The following is a 21,719-nucleotide window of genomic DNA, read 5'->3' as shown; positions in this document are numbered from 1 at the left end:
TGCGGGCGGAGAAAATTGCACTGCCGCCACCAGAACCGCCCGCCCCACCGCGCCCGTCCTACCGCCCGGCGCCCGTGCACGTCATTAGGGCGACACAAACATTCTACATACACCCAGTTTCACTGATTATATATTTCTTATATGCATATATTGTGTTTAATATGTATATAATTTATATGCATGTAGATTTAAGAATAAAAATAAAGTGAACTTTAGTATGGTATACATTATTTTATAACACAGTGGTAATAATTTCTGTTTATTAATTACATATTATTAATCGAAAGCAAAAGATTTTACTCGAATATTCGAATACACTATCTATATAGGTATTTTATGAATCGTTGAACTCTATTGTACTGCTGCAAAGCGGTTAACGATTCAATAACTCCCAAAATGTTCCTTTTAACGTTATATCCAAAGAAAAATATAAATTCCAGTAAATTGTACAAAGAATACGTGCCAAGTCCTGAATGAGGAAAACGTAAACTGTTATAATTATTGAAATGTTATAATTAAAAATATAGAGCATGAACTAAATAGGTGTTAGGTTTAGGTATTTCAAAGCTTTCATCTTTAACTAACAATATTATGGATATAAAATGCTCATCACGTGCTAAACTTGTTACTATTATTGATTTGTAGAGTTGTAGACTTCTATAATGTCAATCGCGTCAGAAAATGTAGTCTTCTAAAATTATATATACCTACATTAGTTATTGTATTTAAAAAGTCCAGTTATCTGATAGCGTTATTTTTTTCTTTTTGGCAAGGTTTGCTTGCTCTTTCTCTTAAAAGGTCACCACTCATTCCTACGATTGAAATAAATAAGAATTCTTATTATTCTTATGATGACAGCCTATGTATTAAAAGGCCCTGGGAAGGGAATTTCTTTGTCATGACTAAATTGTATCCCATCTAGTAATACGAGTAAAGAGGAAGGGATTTTTTATAGACGATAATGGAATGATGCACTCGCCTTCGCTAACAGTTTACGCTGGCAGGGCACCAGTGGAGGTTAACAAAATTGAAACATGAAGGTCAGTTAACCCATCTTGACAAATTCTTCAAGAGTTTATCATTATGGTTTCCAGGGGGACCGCGTGGAGGTACCATCTGACATGGTACATTGCTAACAATGCTAACAATGGGCTCAACAGTCCACATTACTTGTAACAATCTTTAAATTATTTGCAATGAATACTAGTACAATAAAATAGAATAGGAACCCCTTTATTCGAATAAAAATAATAATAATAATATTCGAAAATTTAACTTTTGAATATTGATAGTTATTAATTTTAATCTATCGCTTATTGGGAATGCTGTCTCATCACAAGAACGAGCAAGAAATTTGCGTGTTTCTCTTTTAAATAATCGTTGTAACGTTGTAACGTGTGTTGTTATATTTCTAACTTCAAATATGTGAATACAGACTACCAAGATGGTAGTGATCTTGTTGCGAGTCATGTTCTTCATCAGATCGATAAATTATTGGTAAATTTATCACGATGGCCTAACTGATTTAACTTCATGCTCACCCCACAATTCTGCAATGTACCCGCTAATGTATACCGTTAGCATAGGCTGGTACCATTACATACATACCATTCAGTAACAATGAAATAGGTAATAATGCTCTATACAGTCGCAATAATAATGGGAATTAAGTGACTCGAATTTTCAGAATAGGACAAGTTAAGTGGGATATGAATGTATGTTGAAAAATGGATGATTGTCTTATCTCTTTTGGCTCCGACTTACAATTAAAAATATCATTATATCAGTCTTTTTTAATATCAAGGCTAATATTACGAATGCGAAAGTGTGTCCATCTAACTCTGTTACCTTTACACTATTAAACATCTAAACAGATCTTCAAGTCAAATTTTATTTTCGACGTGAATATCGATTGAGGTTCGATCGAGATTCGACATTAGCTACCTTATCAAAAAGTGAACAAAGACGCGGGTAATACTGCACTTATAAAACCACGGCATTTAGCATATATTTCTGAGTAAAAAAAGACAAACTCACAACTTTACTAAATGTTACACAAATTAATGTACTTCTAAATTGAGCGGTAGTTGCTAAAGTAAATTCAAATGTAATAATTTACTGAATTACATCTGGTGCTAAACTCAATTTGGCAAATGTCCCAAATAATCTATATATCATATTAGTGGATAAATAATAGAAACATGAATAGTATTATTGGCCAACAAATAACTGCTTACTTATCTGTAATGTGTGAGTTATATTATCTGACACCATATTGTTATATTTTAATCATAAAACAGAATGTAATCAAGGACTAATCTAATGCTATAATAAAGAGATGTTTATAGGTTGCATCTTTCAACCAAACTAACATGAGAGTAAAAACTATTGTTTTGCCAAAAGAATTACCTGCCGTGAAGATACCAGATAGCCATAAAAATACGATCATAAAGCCCAATACTCTTTGAAATCGATAGAAACAAAAATAAAGAACAAGAGTGATGTCTTTTGTTCTTATAATATACAACACATGTTTAAATAAAAGGCATCATAGAAAAAGAGTTAGATGTATACAAAAGCCAACAATGAAAGCTAGTATTACCTATACCTAGTAATAGTACCTATACAGAACCAGAGAGTTTATAGATCTAGAATCAAGAACAATGTACCTAAATTCCTTGATTTACCTTTTATCCGTCTCATCAGAGATGTACTGAAAAATTCGTCTATGTGGATGTCGTCTATTTCAGCGGGCAGGCAGCTTCCTTTGGTGTACGGTGCAGGTTAGGCAGTGAAATTACAGGATAAGAATAATGGCATCTTAGTCCTCTGGAATAGCCACCATGAATGGCATTATGGGCGTCACACATTGGACGTTGTGCTTTTCATGAATTTAAGTAGCCACTACAACTTAACATGTGGGCCAATAGGTCGTTTGCCATTCCAATGAGATAAAATAATAATACAATACGAATAAAATTAAAACTACATATGCATTAAATATACAGCCATTTCTGCTTGTCTTCCACAAATAAAATATACCTCGTTCTTCTGCAGGTGGGTAAAGAGATGCTAACAAGATGCCGTTTGTCGAACACCTACGCTTTACTCGTCTTGAGACACGTTTGTTGACTTTTTATCAAACTTTGACTCGTCGGTCTATAAAATCAAATCAGCGTCCAGCATGTTCCGACAGAATTCAAGTCGCCTTGCTGGATCTCCTTTTTCTAACGATTATACAGGCTATTAATGATAAGGATGTCGGCCCGATAAATATATAACAGACCAAACTTTCACAGCCAAACAGACAAACTTTTGACAGAAAGTTTAACGCAGTTGACCGAATGAAAAGCACATTTTCGTCACGGATTACAAATACTGAAATGCGAAAATGTGTCCGTACATGCATTCGAAATCAAAGGGCTCATATTGAGCAAGATTTATAAAAATAATAAACATTTATTTCTGTATAAATTTGTTTCATTTATCTGTCCAAAATGAAGTAACACCTTTTAAAGATTCTCCTTACCGTTAAAATTATTCTCTTTCAGTTAAATATCGACTATTATACCTTTTTAGATAGCTTATTAGATGAGATAGTTTGATTAGTATTTTGTCAAAATATTTTTAAGCTACATGGCACTTAAACTCAAGTAACGTTTAATTTATCAAAAACAATAAAATCGTTTGTAGTCATAACTATTACTTATTAAGCTTTCATGGGTATTTTGTGAGTTATTATGTTTTGTTACCAAGTCCTCTATACATAAAAATTAGGTTGAAAGACATTCCACAAGCCAATTTTTTTTAATAATGTTGTAAAGACGCTGAATTGGACATTTTTTAAAAATCACAAAATTCAGCATAACTCTAAAACTATTAACTTTCGGCCAAACATATATAGGGTCAAAATTATTGCATTTGGGCTTCCCTATCTCTTCCTGACGGGAATACGTCGAGTCACCAGTAACCCTGTATATGTAGGTAAATAAACATGAATCAACAAATAGGCTACAGAAAAAAAAAACCCAAGGAGCAAAATTACTACCTTTTCCCTATTAACTCAAAAATCTGCCATTGAACTCTAACAACAACTGTCAATTTATCTTTTGTATAATTTATCTGTTGTATATTATAGAAATGACCACACGGACGAATCTCAAGCACCACTGTTGTAATAGGTAGGTCATAAAGAACATTCTTTTTGTTATTAATAAGCACTAAGCAGTTTTCGTAGTTTTAAGTATCCACTTTTTCTAAACCTAATCTTCAAAATACCGACCGAGATTGATATTTCAATCATGCTAAATGTTTGTACTTATGACTAAGCCTATGTGGCTCATAGTACGTCTGAAATACTATAGGTATGTTTAAAAAAAATTAAGGATTTTTTCAATAGATACAATAGTCGGTGATCTCACTCCGTGTGCAATCAGTATAAAAGCCCAATAGACTTAGTCTATGGTAGTCAAGATTCTCGTCTAATTATTATATTGTCTGATGTATGTTCACTTCGTATTCTCGCAAGTTACACCTCAACACTGTCATGTTGAATAGTTAAATACTCGCCTCGCTTCCACGCGCGAACAAGTACTCAGCAGTTGAAATTAAAGAGTAGCTGTGAGTAGCTTTTTTATACAATATACAGAATGTTCTCGATGAATAGGCAAAGTAACGCCTATGGAACATCTCCTCGGATACTACGACAGATTTCGAAAAGTTTATTAAACGATTCTTGTGTAAGAACTTGGTCAATTGTGAACCATTTACATTACTAATCGGCAGAATTGACTGTTGTATAGGTACACTATCTACTAATTTAGTCACAAGTATAAACATGCATCCCATTTTCCAATGACGAAGATAGCACGATACCAAGAACTTGGACAAAGCAATAAATCCACAGTACATTGCTAGTCGACTGCCACAGCTAGACATATTTATGGATATCATTGATTAACCAGTAGATATATTTCAATAATAAGTTCTTATATATTAACGAAGAAGGCATATTATTTCATGCAAAATGTCTATAGGTTTTTTACATGGTAAATATTATTAGCCATTTCTTTATTAGCTGTTTTATACTACAGAATACTTATTCACGTTTACAACAGAAAGATCTAAAGAGTAATATCTCCATATTTTAACACATTATTGTTATCATTAACAGGAATTGTTAAAAGCAAAAATCAAATATTGGTGAGGATATTTTATTCCATAATACAGCATTAAGACAACCGGAATGTCACATATCGCATTTCCATTATTAATTCTTGTTTTCGAAAATAAAAAAAAAATCTCTATCCACCACATTTTGCCACATAATGGTATACTTGAAATGTATTTTAACAATTTCTTCTAAATTATTATAAAAATGCTAAGTTACAATTAATTGTGTAAGAGCAAAGTACCAATGAGAGTTCTGAGTACTGTTTCCCTGCAAGTGGAAACACTTCTCAAAACAACACTGTGTTTATCTAGTAAATATTATTACATACCTAAATTACAAGTTAATCTCGGTTCACCATGAGAAGTTGACGGTAAATGCAAGTCCGTTACAACGAACCGTTTAATGAATGGGAACCATCTAAATGAACGGTGTTGAATGTAAAATACATAACAGCTTACTCTACCTAGTTAACTTCCATAAAAATAAACTTCATCAATAATCCTCATACATATAAGTCATTCAACTTCTTAGTGGAATATGGATAATAATAAATGTTGGTCAAACTGTAGAACTTAAAATAAATTAATTCAAAGTCACAGAGCGATGTGAATAGGCTGCGGCCGACGTGTCGACGGCAGCGGTCCTCGCGCACTCTGCTGACTTCATCCTACCTATAAGAATACCACCACTCGCAGCTGGCCTAATTGCAATTCATAGGTCACAGGCGTACTTCTAACAAATTAAAGTCATAGAAAGTTAATTAACTTTAAATACTTTATTACGACAACTTATTCCACATTATAGTATACATATAAAACATGTTATGCTGTGATTCACTTTATCACGTGTCAGCTACATACCTATCCACATCACAATGCGCGATCACTCAATAAGTGTACACCGTTTCTTCCATTAGTTTGTTGATAATTATAAACAAAATTGTAATTTTGCGATAAATTTACACACTATGTTTGTTTTGTTCAACGTCATCGGAGATCGAACAAACAACGCACCTCAAATGTGGACCCTAACAGCATTTCACTAAGTACAGCATAACGCAGAAACACCTACTGAGAACATAAACTATGTTAACGGCGCCAAGTCCCACTGGAGCAGAGGGCGTGCAGTGTTCGACTTCTGTTGCGAGTGGTTTGTAGAGAATGCGATGCGAGCTCGGTCGCCGGTTGACGCATCGGTAATACATTTATGATTCCGCACATAATACATTGTATTTAATAGCAAATAAAGTTAACATATTATCTTAAACCATAGTCTCTTTCAGTAACCATATTTGCTGCGTGTAGGTATCGCACAGGCGGTTAGCGGTTGGCGTTCTTGAGTTGGTTGGAGAGCCAGTCGAGCCCCTCGTAGAGCCCGTCGCCGGAGGTGGCGCACGTCGCCTGGATGTACCAGTTGCGGTTGCGCAACGAGTGCAAGCCCAGCTTGTCTGTTATCTCAGCTGCATTCATTGCGTTTGGCAGATCCTAATGACAAATATAGTTTAAATTTAAGTAAAAAAGACTCATAATCAGAGGTACCTCTTATAGCAGCCGGTATAAACATAATAATTGAAATTATTCATTGTGCATCAAATCCGCATGTGCATGTGCATCAAAGCTGTCGGATATAAATTTTATTTCTAAATGAGTGTGTATATTTTCAATCATCTTAAATATCTATAGAATAATAAAATCTACTTGATATGAAATATTATTCAGAAGAAAATAATAATAATTATGACTGTTGTTATGTTGATTACATATTTTTATATACCTACTATTATAATAATAGGAATATTTTCAGGGAAGAACACAGTCTGTGTTCTTCCCTGAAAATAATAGTAATCCAGGCTAAACTTCCACACCTTTAAATTAATTAAATTAAAATAAAATACACATAAAATTCGCTTTTAAAAAAGAGGTAACTTGCAAATCTTATTATTCGATCATTTAAATTACTATATAACATTTTAAATATACGTAATTACTAAAATGTAGTTTAAAGTATGTTTAAGAAACAGTTAATAACAGCGAACTTAAAAGCAGCAGCAACTTAATCGCCCGCCAATTTGGCGCGCTTGATTGTAATTATCTATAACAAAATTAAAACAAATCCTGAAATTTGTAATAAAGAAATATGTTACTTTACTGCAATATTACACTGTTTTCTATTTTCACCCAATATCATAAGGTCATTTTCTAAGCTTTTACTGTTAGTTCTTATAAATCTAAATGTAATGTAATGTAATGTGATTAGAAATGGCCGATAAAATCACAATAAAAACAAACTCTCCTATAGAAACACAAGATAGGAACTTGGTAACATTGACCTTGACACTACTACGTACTACTGGATCCAATGTGAGATAACTCGGAAATGATAATTTTTCAGGAGATGATAAAACGACCAATCACTTTTTTATTCGACTTATGAAACAATTTTATTTTAAATCACTAATAAGTTGTAAATTGTCACTCGTATAAACTGGAGAAAAGAATCAAAATCTACTCAATCTAAATTAAAACTATAATATAAACATTCATACATCTAAACTATATTTTTGGGTTATAGTCTTCTACGTTACTTTAGCTCTGAACAATAGTGTCGTGTTTTAAAGAATTGAAATTCCCGTAGTATTTTAGGAGTTTTCAAATATTAATTTCTTGGTCAAATAAAAATAAAAAACATTAATAGGAGCTTAGTTCTAAAGTGAAAATGTATTAATATTTTACTCATGCACATTTCCTATTCTAACAAGATTTTAGTATTTTAAATAAGTTTTAAAAACATTACTAACTGGCTTCAACGGAATAAAAGAATACACTTATATATGATTTAGGGATAAGACACAAGTACTCACCTGTTTGTTTGCGAAAATCAAAAGTACAGCATCTCGTAGTTCATCTTCACTTAACATTCGCATAAGTTCCTCGCGTGCCTCTCCGATACGCTCTCTGTCATTACTGTCTACAACGAAGATGAGACCCTGAAAGTGCAATGTTCAGACCATTACATAAACAGGACAAATAATAAATATCATTGTTACAGTACTAGTTGTCCAGTAACTACTACACAAAACAACTGTAAGAAATCCTTTTAAAAAAATATATAAATTAGTGAAAGAGATGGTGAGCAGAAACGGAAGGAACGGTTCCATTTTTAACACTTATAGCACTTGTATCACATCATACAAGAGAAACAAGTTAAAACTACAAAGAATGCAATGCAATAGATATATTGATTCTGATGTCCTGATCTGCATTTATATCAGATTCGCAAATAGACTTATCACCTTGAAATATTGCTCTAAGCAATTTAGTCTAAACAGGTCATTACATGTATATATGTACAGTACATTTACATGTATATATGTATATGCTTTTTCAAATTGTGTGACTATTTAGTTTGTATAAACAAGGAAATTTTATAATGTGAATAAAGTATATTATATGACTATAAGTAAAACCACTGAAGCTGTATAAACATATTAAATCATTTGCAAATAAACGGTACACATGTTTTACTAATAAATAAACTTTAATAAAAATATGACATGATGTCACATCTATAATTTACTTTTAATTACATAGTAAATACTGACAAATATAAAATAACGGTTTTATGAGCAACAAGAGATAATTCCTAAAAAGTATTTTACCAGATAATGACCTATGCTCACATATTCACATTAGTTCAAAGCTCAGATATTGAAAGAGATTGTAGTTGGAAATGTAATGGGTAAAATAATATTAGTGACTTATTAATTAGTGACACAGTGATTTTAGTTGTCACTACTATTTCAAATATAGTGAAGTGATGACTAAATAGGACATAACATTATTCATAATGCCAAAATTATCAAATAAATTTATTAACTTCAAGTAAAATTAGGCAACATTTTTAAAAACCTCAATGTTAGACATACTATAATGATATCATCATATGTCACCCATACAATGAACACACAAAAAACTATTTTTTTAAAATACTCAGAAAGAGTAAGAATGGATAATACCTATACCTACATATTCTTGTATTATTATTACTCTTGTAAATAATTTCTTTCTTTTTTGTAAATTAAGTATCAGTGGCGATTTTTATATGCTCATGATTTATGACCATTTATAGTTACACTGCAGACAATCTTATCTGCCATATACTCATATAAAATGATGGGTCAATTGTGATCCATCCATCTGTTTCAACCTTCATCTACATTATAACCATCCATATTCATATATAACTTTGCCTTTAAAATATTCCTGTTTCAACACTACACCATTGACAGTCACAATTATTCAAAAATATTTACTGCATTTAAATAATACTAAACAAGTATCACTATTTCCCTTTTTGATCATAGTTTATTACAATATATAATTTTTTGTCTTGCTATTAATTCAGCATTACAGTCATCTGAATTTCATACATTGAGACACTTTTATATGATATGCAATCAGTATGTAGTATAATCAATATAATATTATCTTATGATGTACATGTCCACTGACACTTCACACTTTATTGGCTGGTTTTATGTAATATTGAATATAAATTGTACTATTATAAAATTATGTACACCAGGGTATGTAATTTTAAATGAATTCATACTTGATAAGGTCATGTTGTAGAGAAAACATTGTTTTTTAATATCAAACCAAATACAGTACTGAATTCTGCTATTAATTTCCATATCTATCCATTACAGTTGAAGTAATATTAATCCTTAAATATAAATAATTTCCACAAAATTTAATTTTTTAGTTGTTTTATTGCAATTTTTAAACCAGTTTTCATAACTATGCTTTTAATAGTTAAGGAACCACTAGCAGTGGCATGATAAGGGTGCAATATTCATAACATATTACAGATATACATATACATTTATTTCCTTTTAATCTTTCTGAATAGGGATTATGTACAATAAGTGATAAAAATAATCTACTTTTGGTTATTTAAAGATAGATTAAAAAACTTACACTGAATATTAATGTTTTTAATATCAAACCAAATCTCAACAGCCAAATCAAATGACAGGGTATTATATATACAGGGTACCGCTATAATCGTTTTTCACAAGAACTAAAATATTCCCATGAACACACTGTTTTGCATGAACTAGCCTAAAATGTTTGCAGCAAGACTAGAAGACTGTACTAAACCCTATAATATTATATTAGCATTACACAACAAGCTATTTAGTTGATTAGAGTACATAATAAAAAATTCAAATTGCACCTTTGTTAACATGGAGTATATTTTTATTACCCCAGTTGTAACAAAATAATTATATAATACTAAACTAACCTGTGTATTCTGGAAATAATGCCTCCACAGTGGTCTAATTTTGTCTTGACCGCCAACATCCCATACAGTGAAACTGATGTTTTTGTATTCTACAGTCTCCACATTAAATCCTGAAAAATAGAATAAATTCCTGAATATAGTTGTTATTTAATATTATAAACACAAAAGTTTGTGACTTTTTGTGTTTAACAGATGGTGTTTATTACTCGATTACACAAAAACTACTCTCTCATGTGGTTGAAACTGCAGGCACAGCTAGTATTACATGCTTTAAAAGTGTGCTCTAAGAAATATGAGCATATTGGTTATTGGTTTTAAGTTTCCAACCATAGTAACAGTCTCAGTAGTCTGGTAGTTTAGCACACCACCTTTCATCTGATTGTCACAGGTTTGATCCTCACATATTACACATATATTTTCTATGTATATTACATATATATTTACAGAAAAAAAATGTGTTTAAGTATATACATCAATATCCATATCTCATTCTCTGCTTAGCTTGGGACTACATGGTGCTGTGTGGTTTGTTGAGAATTATTACTATTATAATAACTCAATAAGATATTTAAAAGCATTATTAACATTAATGAGTATTCCACCAGTTAAATATTGATGGAAAGTAAATTTAAATTATACCAAAACTCTGATCTTTATTTAACACCTCAACAATAGACTAGTGTCTCCCCACCACAATCATATTGCGTGAAATTAATATTAAACTTTAGTTGCAGAATTTTTACTTGAAGAATGTATTTTTACTAAGAGATACTATAATTATTTTCTTTTTTATATTTCATCTTTTTTATATTATTTTTTAATTAATAATAGAACATATTTTGCCAAAAGTTACCCCTGCATCACCATTGAAAGAGAAAATTATCATTGTATCAAAGTAGTAAAACTGATTAGGTAATCAAAGATCCATTATATCTTATAGGTAGATTAAACAATCTTTAATATTTATATTAATACAACATATAAAAATGTTAAACTGTAAGTACATAAATCGAATATTAAAATAGTTATCTATAAATTAAAAGATTAACTTAGTTGGAGAGGTAAAATTACAATTATCAACACAGTTAATGCCATAAACTGTTCCTATTAAAATTATAACAACTGTTATAAGGAGTTTTCTATTGATATAATAAACATGTGCTTTATTCAAAAGGTTTTCAATATTGAAATTCATAAAATCTATAAGTGTATTTACAATATTTCTTATTTAATTATGTGTACTCTACATTTCACTCAAATGGAAATTAAACTGATGAAATACTAAATTTACAAAAAGCCATTAAGTGAAATTCAACATCTGTTTGCACTCATCATCTAAAATGAAAGTAATACAGTTAAGCAATCAAATTAACTGTTTTTTACATAATAGAGTATTAAATTGAGTTACTCACCAATAGTGGGTATTGTAGTAACAATTTCACCTAATTTAAGTTTGTAAAGAATTGTGGTTTTACCAGCAGCATCCAAGCCCACCATCAGTATTCTCATCTCCTTTTTGCCAAATAGGCCTTTAAATAAATTTGCAAACATATTCCCCATTTTGCTGCTTATATATAGTCTGAAAGAATTAATATTTGTTAGAACATAAAGTCTGAGTCATACTCAAACTGCACGTTACTTCAATCAATGATAATGACATGGCAAGTAGGCGCTGGCATTAAACGTATGACGAATGTTGCAGAATTTACAATTGAAAGATAAAAAATCATAGAAAAGCAATACAATTTATAGAAAACAGCATTCACTTTACAATCCTATAATAATTTTTGATGTGATGAAAGAGTTTTACAGCAAGAACAACCGAAACCGCTGTTGGTCTTTTGATATGGTCACCACCCTCTGTTATATTTTAATCAGAACGTAATAATTTTCATAGTATATGTCGTACTTACAATGTAAGTACCACTATTAAACAAACTAATATTGTACTTACACTTTCGGGAGCAAATAACTAAAATACCAAGTAAAAACGTTTCACTTCAGTGGATTCTTTATAATTCGTTTTGATGTCAAAATGGCGGCTAACGTGGAAGTTGTTCATACCTATGCCACGTATCGGTAAAAGTGGCCAGTATGAAATAAAATTAAAAGATTAATTTAAATTATAAATATAATTGGGTATATTTTTTCCTTTCACTCATATCAGCAATATAATGCTAAAATAATACTACTTTTCGCTCCTATTAATTATATAATTATAAATGTATTATAACGAATGCCGAAAGAGACAACCATTTAAGAAGCATGTCTCTGTCTAGGGTGGTAAACAACAATTCTATCTTATAAAATTTTGTTATGATTGAAATGACGCTTTTCTATATACATATTTGATGATTTTACTGATCAAGGATACTTTATACAAAGATTATACAATGTCGACTTCAATAAATAAAATTTGTCATGCATAGTTACTAGGTTTAATCAAATTTATTTTTTAATGTAACTGTCAGTCATAATTTAATTACTACTACCATATTAAATTAACATATAATAATAAAATATAAAAAAAAAAACTTAACGTAATATATTCTACGGCGTAGGTTCGGGCCTCGGTCCAAGCCCTTTTGTCCCGGCACTGACTCTAACAAAATAACAACTCCTAGGAGACTGAATTTAAGCACGAAATTTGTAAAATATAGGCTTATCTAGGATATAATGGAAGTAGTGATACTTGACGATATCTTTTTTATTTCTTTAATACTCATCTGTAGTAACACATTAACATAAATATTGTAGCTTTCACTCATTAAATCTCTGTCTTAATGGCTGTATGGGCACAGTTCTCTTTCTTTGAAAGAATAAACAAAACAAAAAAAACAGGCCGACTGACCGGCAGTGACTGTCTTAAAAAATGTCTTTGTCAGTTTGTCAATTCCTGATTTGTTTACTTTTTGCGCTGTTTAGATTCCGAGTCGATAGTGTTTATTTTATTATTATTTATTTTGAGTGTTTACTGTAGAAACTGCTTACTAAATATTTTCAGACATTTATGTCTAAAAATAAATTTTATCCAATGATGCAAGACATCTATGAGTGGTTATCAAAACCTCCTAATTATACAACTTTTAGAATTAATAGATTGAAAAACTTCGACTGTCAGGAACTGAAAAATATTCTTCTAACTGTAAGACATTATATTAATTATACCTAACGTAGGTAATAAAGAATTCCCACATTTTTCGAATCAAATTATTAATTTAATATCAAAAGACACAATAAAAGTAGATAGATATTCGATTGAGAACTCGTCGATTAGATTACGGAATGGTGAATTGGTGAAATAAATTTACATTTTTTGTAAATTTATTTCATACAAAAAAAATAGTTATATTGAGAACCTTTTTTTCTTCATATAAAAAAAAACCGCTCGGCATTGAAAGTTTTCTTTATGTAATTTAAGTGGGTATCTAAGTTTTTTGGCTGAAATAGATGAAGACTGATACCCATGCAGATAACATTTTAGTACACCTCTGAAATATTTTGAATTGCCTGAATGTTTATGACTGTACTGTCTGGTTATTTGATCTTCTTTGTTTAGATGGATGTCCATATCCATCTAAACAAAGACAATTACAAACAAAATACAATTTTAAAATTGTACCTTATTCAAAATAAATATATAGTACAATTACAATATAAGAATACTTCATATTCTACTACTATATAGAATAATTTATATTCTTACCAACACCATATTGTAAATATCTAAAAAATAAATTAAAATTGTGTTAACATGCCATGTTATAAATACATAAATATTTTGAATAAGGTACAATTTTTAAATTGTACTTTATTACTTATTTTATATGCTTCATATAGAATAGGGTGATTTAGGTGATAATTTCGGTGATTATATTTGTGCTTGGCTTCAGTTATAGAACCACCATTGTATGTGCTATTGAAATCAAGAAAAATGCAATCATCTAAAATTCCTTAAACTATTCCAAGTATTATAAACAAATAATAAAATAAATTAATACTCACACCACTGTATTTTTACAGCAAAGTACAAAATTGAATACGCATGAAATCCCTAATGTCTATCTCCTGAGGCCTGACTGTTTAATACTTGAGCAATGGTCTAATGATATAAATTTTGAAAAAACAGAAAAAGAAGTAATTGTTGATGTTTCTTGTGCAGCTGCAGTCTTGAGAGGTGCACATGTTTTTGCTCCTGGAGTTATGGGTCTTCCTGCAAGTATGTATATTTAATTCAAAATATTTAAATAAAAGAAATAGGCAAATATATTTCTTTAAAAGTTACAATGTAATCTATGGTAATTGAACTAATACTGGTCATTATTTCTGACATTAACATGGTCAACATAAATGTTGTATGACATGTTAATAATAAAAAAAATTTGTTGCTCATTGTAAATACAATAGAACATTTTGTAAAAATGTGCTTGATAAAAGATAGCCTTTGCACTTAAAGCAATCTGTAAGATTCATTAATCGGATAATCTGAATCATAGGAATTTATTGGTAACCTTCTATTAGGTGAAGGACTTACCATACCCCATAATAGAAAAAAAAATAGTCTACCTAGCAGAACAAACATCTTGGTTGGCCCTTATTCCTAGTTTTTCTTTTAATATAAAACTAACACAAGGTTTATATATACTCATAATGTATGGGACAACAATTTTGATGCTATAAATTTACTTTTGTGGCATGTTCTGAATTGAAATAAAAATGTCCATATTATACCTAAAAAGAACAAGTAAAAGGGAACTCAATATTTATGAAAATAATTTTATTGTGGGGTGTCTTATTCATTTATTTTAATAATTGTAATTTGTTTTGTGCAGATCTCCATATTGATGAAAGAGTAGATATTTATGGAGACATGGATGGTCAATGCAAACGAGGTTTAAAAATTACATATGATCATAAAAAGATGTATGTCGGAACAGGATATCTAAAAATGTTACGAAGTGATTTATATGACAAGGGTGTTCACCCCAGGTACTTTCATAGAATAATCTATTTTTAATAGCTTCTTTATATGCATATTTTGTTGCAATGTTATCGCAGGGTTTCGGTTTGACACTATGTTTCTAATGAGCAAAGATGTGTCCTTTCTTTTGCCATAAATGTGTTATTTTCATCAACGTCATATGGTTGTATGGAGTTTATGAAAATAACACATCTATATATCATAAGTTTCAAATAATGAAAATATACTTAAATAATCCAGAATAATTTACACCGCGCCATCTGGTGCTAATGTAAGCAATGCTTGTTTTATGGGTACTAGACAACTGATAGAATTACTTCTTTTTGTAAATACTTAATAATTTAATTTTTCTAAAGCTTCCCAATTCCTAAGTATTTTTTTACCTGATGATGCAACTATTTGTTCTCAATAATAGTACAAAATATAGGAATTGGAATGAGCTTGAGAAATATATTATATAAATAAATATACTATTATGTAAGTAACATGTTAATTGCACCAATCTAAATATGTGCAACGGCTTTGGATAAAATATGCGACAGATACCATAAAATCATCAAATATATTTTAATGTTCCATACATACAGCTGTATACAGCTGTCGGGTATTATTTTATACAAAATATAAAAAGTATTTATTTCGTATTTCTATTGTATCTCTAGTGGCATAGCTGTTGAGACATTGCTTCCAGTATCAAGACTTCCTGTTATCAATGAATCTTTTTTTAATAAAGGCGAGATCTTATTACAAAATTTGCCATCAATTGTCTGTGGTTGGGTCGTTAATGCGCAGCCTAATGAATGTATCCTGGATATGTGTGCAGCTCCTGGTAACAAAACCACACATCTAGCAGAAATGTCTAATAATCAAGTAAGATAATAGAGATTTGTTTTTAAATGTTTCACAATAACAAAATAAATAATAAGTATTTTCATAATTAGTCCAGATGGCTTTAAAGAACACTTTATATATATGTATATATCGTCATACTATGACCGTGTCAACTCTGTACACCTTTGTTAGTATGTTGTAATGTAATCTGGAATCTGGACATTTTCCGCAATTAGCCTCTCATTTGGGCCGTTGTGCGTGTAGAGCCGAGACTACTAACGTAGCCAGCCAAGCTCCTCCCAGAAGCGCAGAAGACTCCTGGCGTCTTCACAGGCTTCGCGGAGCGACCTTACCGTTCCGAGGATTTGTGTTCGTTGTGTGGCCACCGCTGCGCACTCCAGGATTACGTGAGCGGCCGTTTCTTCGGCTTTAAAGCAGCCCCGACAATGGGAACTGTCTGTAGCACCGATTGTGTACAGATGTTTGTTTAAGAGACAGTGGCCCGTTATTGTCCCTATCATTATTTTAAGGTTTTGTCTATTTAGATTTAATAGACGTTTTGTCAGTCGTGGGTTTGTTATTCGAATTGCAACCTTCGATTGTTTACACTCAGTGGTTTGGGTCCATCTTTGGTTTTGTATTTTTGTGGATCTCTGGCGTATCCATCTGCGAGAAGGGGAGTGGTAGAAGTGGCAGAGGGCCTGCTACCGCCATACCTGATCCTCTCCTTGCTAGTTCGTCCGCGGCATCGTTGCCATGTGATCCACATATTGAATAGTGACTCGATTGTGCGAAGATATCCTATCCATGGCGTGGCATTCGATAATCATTCTGCTGTTTGATTTTCTGTTTTGTAGTGCTTTTAACAGGGCTGCACTGTCAGATACGAATCTAATGTTGAAATTGTTGACACCCAGCTTGTGAACGGCTGTTGCCGCCTCAGTTAGGACCACGCATTCACACTGAAATATCCAACTGTGTTTGCCGAGTGCGTGTAAGTTTATGTTAAGGTCTAGGGAAAATGCTCCAGCTCCTGAACCATTCTGTGTTTTAGAGCCATCTGTGTATATGCGTAGTTTATTTATTGGATTGGTCCCTTTCCTTCGGTTTCATTTGTATTTGGTATTTTCTGTTGAATGAGTGATAAGTTTGAGTTTTATCACACAGAGCAGCAATCAGTGGTTGTAGTCGAAAGCTTGGTTGGTAGGTGTGTGAGAACTGTTATGGTTTTTACCCCATAAACCAAGATGATAGTCTGACAGCACCTATGGCTGCCTCCTGCTGTATATATAGCTCAAGGGGTGTTATGTTTTTTTTTTTTTTATATTTAAATACATTTTTCCACAGACATATTCGTCCGTGCCTTTTTTAATTTACTTTAATATTATAATATTTATTTAATTTCCATTTTTATACAACTCCAGCCGAGATGTTACAATTTGCCTAACAGTGACACCGAGGCAGACCTTATCCGTCTGGCCCAGAGCCACCGCTGGCCGGCCGGGTGAGTTGACAACATGCAGTGTCACCCATCTTTATTTGGAGGATTAGATTTATCAATATGCATATACAATTATATAAATCTTACACTACTACTAATTTCACAGTTTTCATTACATTGTGCAATGTAAGAATTCATAATGTAACAATACACATTATGAATTCTTACACTGCATATACAATTATATGAAATCTTATTTTAACACTATTTTCAAAGTTCACTATTTGTTATAGTCCAGGTTTTGTTTAATTATTGATTGTTTAATTTCACAGTTCACTTTTTGTCGTAATTCAGCAATTTTTTTTTTCCCCTTTTTCACTTCCCTTTCCCCTTCTTTCTTTTTTCTTTTTTTTTTCTTCCTTTTTTTTCTTTTTTTTTTATACTTTTAGCGAGCATGTTCCGGCCTTTCCAGTCCAAAGCGCCCCGACGATGCATCAGCTGTTCTGGTTTTCTATGTGCTGATTATTTTAGCGCAATCAGCGCATCAACGATCGCCCTGTCTCTATTTTTAATCGCCATCTGCAGTGAGTACTCACGAATGTCCGAGTGAGTCGCGCCTTCGGCCTCTTGTATAAAACGAGCAACTGCGTCTTCTCGATTTCTCGTATAATATACGCAGTCGCCTGTGTGCCTGGTGATGGCTATGTTGCTGTTGTTGGGGTGGTTTTCATACATCCAGTGATTGATGAGCAGGCAAGCCTCTGAAAAGACCTTAGCCTGTTGATCGTGGCCGTGAGTCTCGTTCTCATCCACCAGACCAGGGCTCCATAGACCAGCATTGGTTGAATCACTGATATGTATAACCACAGGGTTATTTTCGGAGACATACCCCACTTGGTTCCTAACATCTTTTTACACTGATAAAATGCAATTGTGCTTTTGTTAATTTTGTAGTCAAGATGTTTGTTCCAGAGAAGTTTGCTATCTAATATAACTCTCAGCTTGGCTTCTTTTAGTTTAAGTTCTGTGTTAAAGAGTTTTGGTACCCTGAAAGCATCTGTAGCTCTTTTGTTTGTAAACATGATTAGTTCTGTTTTAGAAGTATGAACAGAGAGTTCGTGGTTGTCACACCATCTCTCAATTATTCTAAAGGCCTCTCTCATGTGATCGCATAAGGTTCCCTCAAAATTTCCTGTTATGAGTACAGCAATGTTATCTGACATCAGATGACATCATGCCCGTTGTTGTTGAGCTCCACCATGAGTTCATTTGCAACTAGTTACTAGTTAGTATGTTTTCTCACCTGTTGGAACTTCAGTGACTAATTTAACCAGTGATACCAGTTTTCATTTCATTTTCATTTTGCATTCAACTAACTAACCTTTCATTGTATGATTCTTATACTAATATATTTTGTTTTAATTTTGAACTTAAAATACTTATTATTGTTTGTCCATCACTCTAGCAAATTAAATTTTAAACTAAATCTGGCTCCATTATTACAGTTTTAGACTATTTTAAGTGCTTTAACAAATTTGGTTCCTTAATTGTTTTATATTATTATTTTTTTTTATCTGTGTGAGTAGGTGTACTAATAATACTGAACAATTACTTTTAATTTACAGGCTTTTATTATTGCTATAGATAAAACTACACAGAAAGTTGATAGAATCAGAGAAAAGTGCGAAAGTCATGGTATAACATGTGTACATGCTTATGCCTTTGATTCAACTAAATGTTACAACATAGAAAGTAAGGGCATGCAAAATGGTCCACCATATCCATCTAATTGTTTCGATAAAATACTTTTGGATGCACCTTGCAGTGGACTAGGACAAAGGCCTCAATTAGTTAATAACATTACTCCAAAAATGCTTCAATCATACAAATTTGTACAAAGGAAATTGATAACAGCTGTGAGTCACCACTATACGTATTTATAGTAAAATTGACTAACCCGCTTATTTGGCTAGCAGAGGAATCTGATTAATAGACCTGTATATACAACCATAAACACTGCAATATCACGTTGAAGTTCTCATAATCTCAATACCATTCTACTTTCATATATTGCGCTATATATATTCACCAATATTAAACTAACTTAGATATATGAAATCTATTCTTGTCAAATAGTTTTGAAATGTCTAAATTATTTAAAGGCTTCGTATTCATTCATACAATTTCTCCGTAAAAAAAAAACAAAGTTAACAGCGTTACGTATATCGTACCTCTAACTTTGTTTTTTACTGCTTACGTACGAAAAATTCAAAACAAAATCGGCATTCTGCTCGAATATTTGGTTCTCAAAATCTATCACGCTGAGAATGTCGTGTGTGAAAAATAGTAATACTTATACGATAAGCTAATTCGGATATTTATAAAGAAATAATATCTATTCGCAGGCCGTAGAACTTTTAAAAGTGGGTGGAACTCTGATATATAGCACTTGTACTGTAACAGAAGACGAAAATGAACGCATGGTAGCATGGACACTTGAAAACTTTCAATGTTTGAATTTGGTCCCTACTGAACCACTTCTCGGTGGACCTGGTTTACCGAACTGCGGACTCAACGACGACCAGAGGTATTTTAATCTTTTTCATGGTCCTTCATAAGTGACCTACACATACTTGCTTTTTGTCTGATATGCTATAAAGCACGAAGTATATAGATATTTTTATTATTGTCTTATCTAATATGTACATGTGTTACTAATGAATCGCTCGATTGTTAATCGCTGTACTTGCTGTCAAAAACACAATAGTACCTAATGATATATAAAATAGTTTGGTTTTTAATTTTAGTTCACTTTGCAGAGACATGGTCGTTGATAAATTTAGTTTAAGTAATATGAAATTAGATATTGTAAACGATTTTTGTACAACTTTTTAGCTATCCCTAATAATTTGCAAGATACATAATCAGTTTACTTATTGAAACTATAGTAGATAGTTTTTTTTTTATTAATGATATAGTAATGCAACTTCAACATCGTTAATTAAACAATCAGGATACCAGTGATAAATGATAGGACGAATATGAAGTAATTCTCATTTGCATTAGGCTATTGATGCGAACTTACCAGATTGGCTATTATTGTCTCACCTGGTAAACTAAACGAGGTGGAGGTCATCTTGAAATAGTAAATTGCTAGTTGCCTGCCCACTAGTCCACATTACTATTAATGCTCTTCTTGTTGTATTATGTTCATAATTTATTATACCTATTTATTATTATGGCTGAGATAATAAGCGACGAACTTCCTAACATTCCATGGATTCGACGTGCAGGAGCCAGGTCCAACGTGTGGCAGAGAGGGGAAACTCCGGGCTTTTCCTGCGATTTGTTATCCGGGTGTAGGTTTATGGGACCCCTTTGCCGACATACGTCAACACTCATCTTCACCGCACGTCTTTCTCTCCCCAGCCATCTATCCCATTATAGTAAGTCTGCTAGAGCTGCTTTAGATACAAGTTCTACAATAGTATAGAACATACTGCAGTTCTAGATAAGTCAAGATCTTTTAAATATAGAGAGATTTCGCTGGTATACCTCTCGCTCCCGCTTCGACATATAAATAAACCATATAGCCATTTTTCCTTAATTCGTTTATTATTTTGTAATATTTATTTGTTTTTATTGCATGGTATAATACAATATGAGTTAATGTAAGTCTATATCAATTTTTTTTCAGATCGATGATACAACGATTCAGTCCAAGAGATGATTCGCTAAGACCTGTGGAACAAATTTATAAAGATACCATTGGCTTTTTCGTAGCTAAATTTATAAAAGTGAAATAAATAATAACTAATCGTTCTTTGTTAATTCACTATACGTCACTGCCCCTAGAACCTGTACCTACATGGAATTAAATGTGCCGTCCATAAGTTAAATATAAATATGCCACAAAGACGGATCTTAGATAGCTCAGTGAGGGGCATTGTCAACTGTCGACGTCGTAGTCAGGACTTAACGTACTC

The 21,719-nt window shown here is 32.0% G+C and overlaps 2 protein-coding genes across 2 annotated transcripts; one reads left to right on the top strand and one right to left on the bottom strand.

Moving 5' to 3' along the window:
• Nucleotides 1–5,197: 5,197 nt before the first annotated feature.
• Nucleotides 5,198–12,085, bottom strand: LOC131847314 (ADP-ribosylation factor 1). The gene is made up of 4 exons (XM_059196866.1): nt 11,893–12,085; nt 10,481–10,590; nt 8,034–8,159; nt 5,198–6,657 (listed from the first exon to the last, which is right to left on the bottom strand). Exons 1-4 carry the CDS (start codon nt 12,038–12,040, stop codon nt 6,493–6,495), a joined length of 549 nt encoding a protein of 182 aa, XP_059052849.1. The 5' UTR covers nt 12,041–12,085; the 3' UTR covers nt 5,198–6,492.
• Nucleotides 12,086–13,360: 1,275 nt separating this feature from the next.
• LOC131847336 (tRNA (cytosine(72)-C(5))-methyltransferase NSUN6) lies at nt 13,361–21,719 on the top strand. The gene is made up of 7 exons (XM_059196903.1): nt 13,361–13,625; nt 14,504–14,699; nt 15,313–15,469; nt 16,124–16,331; nt 19,359–19,649; nt 20,139–20,320; nt 21,431–21,719. The coding sequence occupies exons 1-7, from the start codon at nt 13,491–13,493 to the stop codon at nt 21,537–21,539; spliced, it is 1,278 nt and encodes a 425-aa protein (XP_059052886.1). The 5' UTR covers nt 13,361–13,490; the 3' UTR covers nt 21,540–21,719.

Source organism: Achroia grisella, unplaced genomic scaffold (assembly GCF_030625045.1).
Source record: "Achroia grisella isolate CSIRO2021 unplaced genomic scaffold, CSIRO_AGI_Agris_v1 utg5201, whole genome shotgun sequence".
Taxonomy (NCBI): domain Eukaryota; kingdom Metazoa; phylum Arthropoda; class Insecta; order Lepidoptera; family Pyralidae; genus Achroia; species Achroia grisella.
This window is presented reverse-complemented; position numbering and strand designations above follow the sequence as displayed.

What these genes read in the sequence shown, in the direction of transcription:
- LOC131847314 (XM_059196866.1), bottom strand. Translation starts at nt 12,040, where the DNA reads ATGGGGAATATGTTTGCAAATTTATTTAAAGGCCTATTTGGCAAAAAG. An exon ending in TACTACAATACCCACTATTG is followed by an intron (nt 10,591 to 11,892) that starts GTGAGTAACTCA and finishes TCTATTTTTCAG; the next exon opens with GATTTAATGTGGAGACTGTA. An exon ending in ATTATTTCCAGAATACACAG is followed by an intron (nt 8,160 to 10,480) that starts GTTAGTTTAGTA and finishes TTGCACTTTCAG; the next exon opens with GGTCTCATCTTCGTTGTAGA.
- LOC131847336 (XM_059196903.1), top strand. Translation starts at nt 13,491, where the DNA reads ATGTCTAAAAATAAATTTTATCCAATGATGCAAGACATCTATGAGTGG. An exon ending in AGTTATGGGTCTTCCTGCAA is followed by an intron (nt 14,700 to 15,312) that starts GTATGTATATTT and finishes TGTTTTGTGCAG; the next exon opens with ATCTCCATATTGATGAAAGA. An exon ending in GACAAGGGTGTTCACCCCAG is followed by an intron (nt 15,470 to 16,123) that starts GTACTTTCATAG and finishes TTGTATCTCTAG; the next exon opens with TGGCATAGCTGTTGAGACAT.